The following is a 10512-nucleotide window of genomic DNA, read 5'->3' as shown; positions in this document are numbered from 1 at the left end:
AGCATCCTGTTCTCACAGTGGACAACCAGATGCCCCAAAACCCACAAGCAGGACCTGAGCCCAAGAGCCCTCTCCCCGCTTGCCATTTCCAGCAACTGGTATTCAGAAGCATCGCTGCCTCCGAGCTGTGGAGGCAGAGCAGAGTCATCATGGTTTGTAGTGGAGCTACTGATAGTCTTCTCCTCCATGAATTTGTTGGATCTTCTTAAGCCATCTTGGTTGGTGGCCTTCACCGCCTTCTGTAGGAATGAGTTCCATAGCTTATGTGCTGCAGGAAGAAGTACGAGTTTGTTTTAGGGTGGGGGAACATCCCCAGTTGCCTCCTGAGATGCGTTCAGTCTCCCATCATCCCCATCCAAAATGACAAATGGTGACCAATGCTGAGAGCTACCACTGGAGAGAGACAAGGTAGGGAGCCTTCATGTTCTAAGCCACGCCTACAAAAGCGTTGGCATGACCCGCCTCCTATTTCTGCTTCCTCTCCTTCCCATTTTCTTGCTCTCGGTTTGGGCCTCTGTGATTGGTAGGCCACCCCCAGCCAGGGCGACTTCACAATAGTGAAGTCTCGGGTAACTCCTGCCAAAGAAACCCCAGCCCAGTGAGAACTGCACAGCCACCTTGAAAGGGGGATATCCTGTGCAGGACTGAATAGAAAGCAGTCTGAGATGTTGGTAAGGTCCCAAGGCAGATCCACTTAGCTGCTTCCAGATTCCAAACCTAATTTCCTTTGGTCTCTATCATGTCTCTAGCCATCACCCTCAGTCACCCCCCAAGAAGCTCCAACTATTCTTCTTCTTACCATCAATGGTTCTCCTCCTCCTCCTCATTTTATCCTCACAACGACCCTGTGAGGTAGGTTAGGTAGTGTGTGATTGGTCCAAAGTCATCCAATGAGCTTCATGGCCAAGTGGGGATTTGAACCCTCGTCTCCCAGGTCCTAGCCTGGCGCTCTTAACCACTATGCCACACTGGCCAGGAGTAGTCAACACGGTGCCTTCCAGCTATTTTTGGACTCCAATCAGCCCCAGCCAGCATGGCCTATGCTCAGGGATGATGGAAAGTCACAGTTTAGGACAGCCAGGTTGCTGGAAGGTGTTTTGGCTTCATATGGAAAACAGCCCACAGCTGGAGGCAGTGATGCTTCTGAATACCAGTTGCTGGAAACCACAGGAAGGGAGAGGGCTCTTGTGTTTGAATCCTGCTTGCTGGTTTCCCAGGCATCTGGTTGGCCCCTGTGAGAACAGGATGCTGGACGAGATATCCAGCAGACTCTTTTTATGAGGGAAATCTATCAGTGCTTAAAATTTCATAAAACCTCTTTCATGTTTATGCACACCCTTCTTATCCCCTAAACCAAAAACTATGGGTGAGTGGGGGGAAAGGGAGAGTGAAAATGACTTCCCTAAAATTTCTTCGTGTTATTTGTGAGTGGGCAAGCAGCAGGTATATTTTGCCAAATATTCTTCAGTGCCATATTGAACTTCTCTTAACAGTTTGTGGTGGGGGGTGGAAAAGGGAAATGCTTAAAAGGGGAGAAAGATTTGGATTGGACCTACTAAAAAATCCCCACACACTTTGCAAGGAAGGTTCTGCAGGCTCTTGAATAATTGTGGCTGCCCTTTTCAATATCTTTCCCAGCTCTTTGACATCCAGCTTGAGAGACTGGGTGACCAGAACAGGACACTGTGTCCCCAGCCTGGCTGTGCCTTAGATTTATATAATGACGCTGATGCTTGCAATTTTATTTTCAATCAATTTCCTAATAATTCCTAGCATAGAACATTCAATTTCTTATGTCTGTAGCATACTGAGTATGCATACTTTGAAGGTATCTTTCTTGGGTAGTTACAGACAATTTTATAGAATCAAAAAAAACGGTAGAGTTGGAAGGGGGTTCCCCAATAGTCATCTAGTCCAACCCCCTGCAATGCATGAATCACAGCTAAAGTATCCCTAACAGGTGGCCATCCAACCTCTGCTTAAATACCTCCAGTGAAGGAGAGTCCACCTGCTTCCCAGGTAGTCCGCTCTGCTGCCAAACATCTCTTACCATCTGCATGCAAGGCTGATGCTTTGAGCTGTGGTCCTTCCCCTATGTCAAGACATCGCTGGGGAGAAAATAAGGCTGAGGACAACAGAATGAAAAAGCAGTAAGGGGAGAGGATATTTCATTTTGCTCCCTGCATACAATGCAAGTAGTTTAGCTGTAATAAGGTCATCCCCCTCAATCCCCCTCATAAAAAATGAAAAATGAACCCTGCTGGATCAGACCAATGGCCCATCTAGTCCAGCATCAGAAGAACATAAGGAGAGTGTGCTGGATTAGGCCAATGACCCATCTAGTCCAACATCCTATCCTCATAGGGGCCAACTAGATGCAAGCAGGATATGAGCACCAAACCACTCTCCCCGCTTGCGATGCCCAGAAACTAGTATTCAGAGGCATGCTGTCTCCAACAGTGAAGGCAGAGTCATGGTCTCCCTAAATTGTGTGGTCTCTTTGCAGGGGAAAACAGCTGCCATGCCAATGCCTGCCCCCCAGAGACAGCGGCAGGATGTCTTCTACTGCCCATCTGGGTACCAGTCTGAGTACACACTCTTTCACACCAGCCGAGTCATCAAGTACGTCTTTTTGGATGGGAGTCAGAACATTGTCCCAGCTGCTGCTGCAGCTGCAGCACACACTTCACCAGCCTTGGAGTCTCAAGTGGGCTACCTGGAGTCAACTAAGGGCTACTATTACCCATTCATCATTCCTGACCACAGCCTAGCCAGTTCTTACTGGTCCCCTGACCTGGAGAGACTCCCCATCTTTGTCACTCTCTCCAAGAGCCAGGAGAAGCTGAGCGGCGGCTGGGGGCGCCCGCTCATCTCCCGGGACCGGCTGCCCATCTTCCGGCAGTTGTGCGGAGAATTGGCTGGGTTGGCAGTCCACAGCCGCGAGGACCTAATGGTACCCAAAGCTGCGAAGGAAGAGATGGACAAGCCTGAGGACCTTGAGGCAGTGGGACTTGGCAATCTGCTGGACAGCGAGGATGGGGAGGAGAAGGAAGGGGAGTCTGGCATGATCCAGACTTCTCCTAGGGAAAGGGAAACTCAGCTCTAAGGGGCTTCTCTCTGAATTCACAATATAATCTGTGATGCCAAAAGACCAGTGGGTTTTCTTTTTTCTTCTACGGTTTTCTAGCTGAAAGTCCTGGGGGATAACTAGCTTCATATAACCAACATACTTAATTCTAATAAATGCACGAAGGGGTTAATATTACAGAGTAAGCTCTTCTGACACTCACCTTGGGAGAAACTAGGTTATCAAGCCTTTGTTCTCCTCTAGGCTAGCTGAGCAACTCAGTATGTGAAGAAGTTTGAGTTGGTTGCTCCAGCTCAACCGCATGGCTTTCACAAGCCACTCTTGAGTTCCTACGCCAATAATCTAGGAACTTTCACCTTAGCTTTGTAACTAAGCTAAGTTTTACTGCCTGTGCAACTATTCTGAAGCACATGAATCTGATTTTTGGAGAGTTTGTAAGTAAATTGTTTTTTAACTTACCAAATGTATGGTGTTTTCCTAAGCTAGGGGAACATTTGGAAAGAAACTTTTTTAAGGGGACATTTTGGAACTTGCTTTAAAGGCATATTTTAAATGTCTAAAAACCTATCTTTTCATGCTTTACATTGCTGCATATTTCGTGTTTTTAAATCTCTAATGTGGTTCTCTCACCAAGGAGTACTTGGCCCAAATGTGGATCTTGGCATTCAGGGTGTGTGTGTGTGTTGCACCAAGAAGTTCCCTGTGTTGCTTGGGAGTTCTTAGAAATCAAAATGTATTTATAAATTAACAGTGTAATTTGTTAGCTTCTACACACCCACATGGCACCCAATTATATCTAAATAAAATGGAGAAACCTCCTCCTCGATCTCAGGAACTACCACCCCAGACTTGGTTATGATATCTTCAGAAATGTCCCAGTTGACCCCTTTTGGAATTGTTCAATCTGCCATCTTGATTCAAAACTGCATATGTTAGTTTCCAAACATAGGACAAAACTTGTTGATCTCAGGAACCTTAATGCCAAACTGGGTGATGATACCTTCAGAGGTGTCCAAATCAGGGAAGTTTGGCATCCAATGGTATCCAGACATAGACAAAACCCAACTCCTCTATCTTGGGAAGTTGGTGTCCTATCTTCTCCCCTCCCCACCTCCCTCTCTTAAATTGTTTGCATAATACCAATTAGATTGGGAGCTATTATGGCAAGGAACAGTGTCTTCTTTTTTTTCAGGGGCTACTCAAGGGCACACAGTACCAGCACCTCTTTCTGTTGTTGTTAAAAAGTGTGGCATTTAGTGTAGCAACTTCACAGTGAGTACTGCCACCTATTTTTCTAGGGGGGAAAAGCACTGGCAAGGAACATTCCATTCTGCCCTTCTTCTGCATTGCATTATCAAGATCATAACAGGGAAGCAAACAGCAACCCAAGCATCTAATCCACATTCCTTTAATTTTCCATTGGATGCCTGCCTGTCTGTTTGAACAGGGACATTTTGGTGCTTGAGACAGGAAGTCAAAACGACATCACTAGAGTTGGGCTGGGCAGCTAATTCCATCCCATTTCAGGCTCACTGACGCTCAAGTCACTGGTCTGTGACCATACTTGTCAGGGGTTCAGAAGCAGAGACGCAGAGAAGGGTGGAAACAGAGAGCGAGGGGGAGGAAGCCGAAGGGAGAATGAGTGATGATGACGACCCGAGATCTCCAAGCCTAAGCAGTGAGTCAGAGGACTCCCAAAAGGGAGCCCCAGTGAGCAGAGCAAGGGGGGGATCCGGGGGGACACCCCAGGAGGAAGGGAACAGAGGAGATTCAGAGAGCAGCAGCTGGAAGTCGGGACCCACGCTCATAACTGAGGGCGGCAGCAGCTGGAAGTCGGGACCCACGCTCAAGACTGAGAGCAGCAGGGAGGAAGGTAGCCAGGCATCGGGTTCCGGAGGCTGTCAGCAGGAGGGAGGGCACGAGTCAGGGGTGGTCACGCCCTCCTCAGAGAGCGAGGCAACGGTTAAGAGGAAAGTAGAGAGTTGGGCGCGCGCGCCAAGTTCAAATGCAGCGGAAGCTGGAGCAGTAAGCAGCCCGGAGAGTGAGCCAGGTCCTAAAGCCCGCCGCAAGGAGGCAGAAGGATCAGGGGGGTCAGCGTCAGAGGAGAGTAGAAGGGAGGAGGCCCAGGGGGGCAGAAGGACCCAGAGACGTAGGGAGAGGCGAAGGAGGTGGAGCAAGGCTAGGGTATTAAGCTGGTGTGCAAGAGGCGGGGACTCAGACGGGTCTTCGCCGACCTAGAGCAGAAGGTGTAGAGCTGCACGCTGCAGTTCGGAAATGAAACCTGTAACTCAATAAAGACTCTTTTAAAGTGGACGCTGTGTGGCGTGGTCCTATGTGAGCTGGGACCTGGTAGCAGCTCTGACAGTAAGACCCGTCTGACAAAGCTTCAGAAACCTGAAACCTCGCAGCGGGAGCAGAAGCCGCTAGGGGAGGAAGAGGGGTGTCTGTAAGCGAGCTCACAAAGGTTAGCAAAATGACGGAAGAACAGAGGATCTCCGCGCTGCAAGAGGCAGTGACCCAGTTGTCCTCAGAGGTATTGGCTTCCAAGAAACGGGAGGAGGAGACTACAGCCGCCTACAGAGACCTACACGCCAGGTTTGAAATGCTTGTTAAGCAAGGGCAACCGGGACCCAGACCGGAGGGCGTGGGATTGGCACGGAGAGCAGGAGGGCTTGTGGCTCACTTCGATGGGACTTTGCAACAGTACCCTAATTTTAGAGCAGACGTAATGTGCGCACTGCAACTGCTGGCAAAAGACTTTAGAGATGAGGAAGAGAAGGTGGGGTTCATATTGTCCCATTTGCATGGGGATGCCAAAGCCTGGCTGCGCAATTTGTGGAGGGATAAAGATCCGGCGCTTCAGAATGCAGATGCCTTTATCAAAGCGATGGATGCGTGTTTTTTGTCTACTATTGATGTGGATCTTGCCAGACGGGAGATTCATGGACTAAAACAAGGGAGGGCGAGCGTCCGGCAGTATCACGCCCGATTTTTTGCGCTGGTCAGTGCTTTAGAATGGGATCGGGATTCGCCCCCTGTCAGAGACCTCTTCTGGGAGGGTCTAAGTTCAGCGGTTAAGGATGAAATTGCAAGGGGGGAGAGGCCCCGAAGCACGCAGGAGGTGGTCCAAAGGGCGCTGACGGTGGGGGTGAGGCTGGAAGAACGTCCATGGTGCAGAGATGAAGGACGTGGAGGGCGCGAAGCAGCGAAAAGTTTCTCTTTCGTTCCGAGGGAAGCAGCGCGTGCGCAATCCACACCTCCGCCAGGAGGGGGAGGGGAACCGATGGAGGTTGGAGGTGCAAGGGCTCAGTCAGCAGCCAGAGCCCTAGCACCGGCAGCAGTGAAAGCGAAGCCTCCTAGAGGGAACAGGAAGTGTTACATCTGCGAGGATCCAGGCCATTTGGCGAAGGAGTGTCCCCGGAGGCTCCACAAGCACACTGCAGCCTCAGCAATGGTGACTGCAGCAACGCAGCAAGGAGAACCACAGCAGGGAAACGACGATGTCTGGCTGGAGACGGAGGCACTGGGGCCCAGCCAGACGCATCTGTGAAGCAGTCCCCAGCAATCTTGCAACCCACGGATCCCCTCCCACCCAAACCAGTAGTGCAGCTCACAGCATCTCTCCAGCTACCCGACGGCGTCACTATCGAAGTGCCGCTTTCTGTGGATTCTGGAAGCAACGCAGACTTTATAGCGCAGAGCTTTGTGGAGCAGCACGCTATACAGCTATTGCCTGCCACTCTGCCCCTGCAAGTCGTCACAGTGGATGGCAGAGAGTTGCTAGGGGGGCAGGTGGTGAAGCAGACGCCACCGATGGTGATGCGCCTTGGCAACCACAGGGAAGTCATCAGTTTTAATGTCACCCAACTGTCGGACACGCCCATTGTGTTGGGCATGAGTTGGCTGGACAGGCACAGTCCGACACTGGCTTGGTACCAGAGACAACTGATCTTCGGCTCCTCTTATTGCGCAGAACACTGCATCCTGCCCCGACGGGAGGGAGAGGAGGAGGAATCACAACTGCAGTTGGGAACGTTGCAAGCGGTCCCCCACAAATACGCGAGCTTTTTGGAGGTCTTCTGCGAGAAGGAGGCGGACAAGCTACCCCCTCACCGGCCATATGACTGCAAGATTGACCTCCTACCGGGGGCGACGCTGCCGAAGGGGCGGCTATACTCCATGTCTGAAGATGAAATGCAGGAACTCAAACAGTTCATCGAGCATAATCTGGAGCGTGGCTTCATCAGAGAGTCCAAGGCAGTGGGGGGCAGTCCCGTTTTCTTCGTGAAAAAGAAAGACACGCCCCAAAAAAGACTAGTTGTGGACTACCGCCTTTTGAACCAGATGACCAAACCGTCTGATTACCCCATGCCCAGGATTGACGACCTCCTCGCGACGGTGCGCAAGGGACGCGTGTTCACCAAGTTGGACCTGCGAGGGGCGTACAATCTCATCCGCATGCGGGAGGGCGATGAGTGGAAGACGGCCATGTTCACACCGCTGGGCACCTACGAATACAGAGTTATGCCCTTTGGATTACAAAATGGCTCTCACTGTTTTCAAGCTTTTATGCATCACGTGTTGGAGGGACTCCTCTACAAGACATGCGTCTGCTTCCTGGATGACATCCTGATTTTCTCTGACTCGCAGCAAGCTCACGACCGAGACGTGAGGGAGGTGCTCAGCAGGTTGCAACAACATAGACTGTACGCCAAGCTGGAGAAGTGCCAGTTCGACACGACGGAGGTGGATTTCCTGGGATACAAGTTGTCGGACAAGGGGATTGCCATGGACAGCACCAAGGTTCGTGCGGTATTGGATTGGAAAAGCCCGCGCAACCGGAAGGAGGTCCAGCGGTTTGTCGGCTTCGCCAACTTCTATCGCAAGTTTATCAAGGGGTTCGCGATGCAGACGGCAGCAATTACGGACACGCTCAGCTCCAAAAAAAAGAAATTCATCTGGACGGAGCAGGCGGAACAGTCCTTTCAAGCGCTCAAGCATCTCTTCGCATCGGAGAAGCAACTGCTGCATATCGACCCCAGTAAACCGTTGAGGGTAGAGACAGACGCGTCAGACAGAGCCGTGGGAGCTGTCCTGCTGCAGCGAGACCCGCAGGGGGTGTGGCGGCCGGGAGCGTTCTACTCCAGAAAGCTCAGCAAGTCGGAGCAGAACTACACCATCTGGGACAGGGAGTTGCTGGCCATTCATGCAGCTTTCAAGGCGTGGAGGCACTTCCTAATCGGCGCCAAGCACACGGTGCAGGTCTGCACGGACCACAAGAATCTGGAGCACTGGCGCACGGCTCAGTTCCTGAACCAGAGGCAGATACGTTGGGCGGAGTTCTTTGCTGACTTCAATTTCCGAATAGAGTACGTCCCAGGCGACACCAACATCATGGCGGATGCACTGTCCCGAAAACCGCAATACCTAGAAGAGGTGACGCCAGCGGCGGCCATGCACATCTTCGCACCGACGGCGTGGGCGTGTGCCTCAGCTACAGTAGACCTGGATGCGGTGCGACGTGCATTGCGGGACGACTCATTCGCGCAAGACAAGATGGCGGAACTGCTCAGAGGCACGGCTACCACGGACGAGTTCCAGGTGCGGGACGGCTTGCTCCTACGCAAAGGGGCTGTCTATGTACCAGGAGACGACCTTCGCGCCAAGGTACTGCAACAGTTGCACGACGCACCCACGGCCGGTCACTTTGGCACAGAGAAAACGATGGAATTAGTCGCGAGAGACTTCTGGTGGCCCAGGCTGAGAGGAGAGGTCGCGGACTACGTCGCGAGGTGCGACACCTGCCAGAGGGCCAAGCCGGTACACAGACCACCGGCGGGACTGTTAGAACCGCTGCAAACACCGTTTGAACCGTGGGAGAGGGTGGCCCTGGACTTTGTGACGGATTTACCCAGCTCGAGAGGCAAGACAGCTGTGCTAGTGGTGGTGGACTTGTTCACCAAGATGGCACATTTCATTCCGTGTGCGAAGGTGGCCACGGCGGAACAAACCGCCAAACTGTTCATAGATCACGTGTTCAAAGTGCATGGCCTGCCACGGTCTATCCTGTCCGACCGCGGACGCCAGTTCATCTCGTCTTTCTGGCAGAAGCTGATGGGTTTTCTAAATGTCAAGGTCAATCTGGCATCAGCAAGACACCCGCAGACCAACGGGCAAGCAGAGAGGGTCAATGCCATCATGCAGCAGTACCTGAGATGCTATGCCAATCAACAGCCTGCGACGTGGGTGGATTACCTGCCGCTAGCCGAGTTCGCTTACAACAACACGAAGCACGTGTCCACAGGAGTGACGCCGTTCTTTGCCAACAATGGGAGGAATCCCAGAACCTTCCCGGGACTGGAGAGAGTGGGGGAAGGAGAACCACAGACGGCGGACGCGTTCGCGTCAGAGCTGCAGGCGGTCCACGATCAACTCAGACGGCAGCTGGAGCTAGCTAAGCACGCCTACAAGGTGCAAGCTGACAAGCACAGGCGGGTTGGCGAAGTGATCCAGGTGGGAGACTGGGTCTGGTTGGCAGCCCACGCAGTGCCGACCAGGTCGCTTGCCAAGAAGAAGTTGGGGCACAAGCAGATCGGTCCGTACCAAGTCGAAGCGCAGATCAACCCGGTAGCCTTCCGACTGGCGCTGCCGGAGGGTTCCAGAATGCATCCGGTGTTCCACAGGTCGGTGCTCACTCCCTACAAGGCACCTCACAGGTTCCAGGAGCCAGGGACGGCGCCAAGTCCGCTCCGGGAACGGACGGAGACGCGGGAGGTGAAGCACCAGGACCACATCAACGAGGTCACGGAGATTTTGGACTCCAGATGGGGGGAAGAGGGAGTCGAATACCTCTTAGCCAGAGAGGGCACCCGGGCCAGCGCCAATAGCTGGGTACCAGACTACGCTTTGGAGGAACCCCTGCTCAAGGACGAGTTTCATGCCCTCTTCCCACACAAACCCATGCCAGCGAGCTTCTTCGACGACTGGTTGTTCACACCCACACTTTCTTCCAGCACGTTCCATGGATTCGACTCAGAAGGGGAACCCGCACGGAGCACCCGTTCCCCAGAAGGTTCACCGGCAGGTTCGGCATCAGGCAACTCGTATTGGTGGGACGATCGACCAGAGGAGCGATGGCGCAGGAAGTGGCTGGAGATGCCAGGTCGAGCGACCGACGCAGAGACTGACATGGACGTGTTCGGGGAGGACCTCGGGTTCGAGCACGGCGGTACAGAGATGGAAGAGCAACAAGTCAACGTCGACGACCGCGAGGGGGAAGACTCGGAGGTCTTCAGTTGGCGGCCACCCACGGGGAGCGACCTGTATCCAGCATTCCCTCCCATGATGATGGAGCGCCCAGCACCCACACCTGACAGCGGGGAGGGGGGAAGGGGGGGCTTCGAGGGGGGGATGGATGTCAGGGG

The 10512-nt window shown here is 52.8% G+C and overlaps 1 protein-coding gene across 1 annotated transcript; it reads left to right on the top strand.

Annotated features, from left to right (window-relative positions):
* The first annotated feature begins 558 nt into the window (after positions 1-558).
* On the top strand, positions 559-3151 carry LOC309520359 (uncharacterized protein). Its single transcript, XM_082202015.1, has 2 exons — positions 559-671; positions 2507-3151. The coding sequence occupies exons 1-2, from the start codon at positions 666-668 to the stop codon at positions 3104-3106; spliced, it is 606 nt and encodes a 201-aa protein (XP_082058141.1). The 5' UTR covers positions 559-665; the 3' UTR covers positions 3107-3151.
* The last annotated feature ends 7361 nt before the right edge of the window (positions 3152-10512 follow it).

This window comes from Podarcis vaucheri (genome assembly GCF_965113315.1).
Source record: "Podarcis vaucheri genome assembly, chromosome: 15".
NCBI lineage: Eukaryota > Metazoa > Chordata > Lepidosauria > Squamata > Lacertidae > Podarcis > Podarcis vaucheri.
This window is presented reverse-complemented; position numbering and strand designations above follow the sequence as displayed.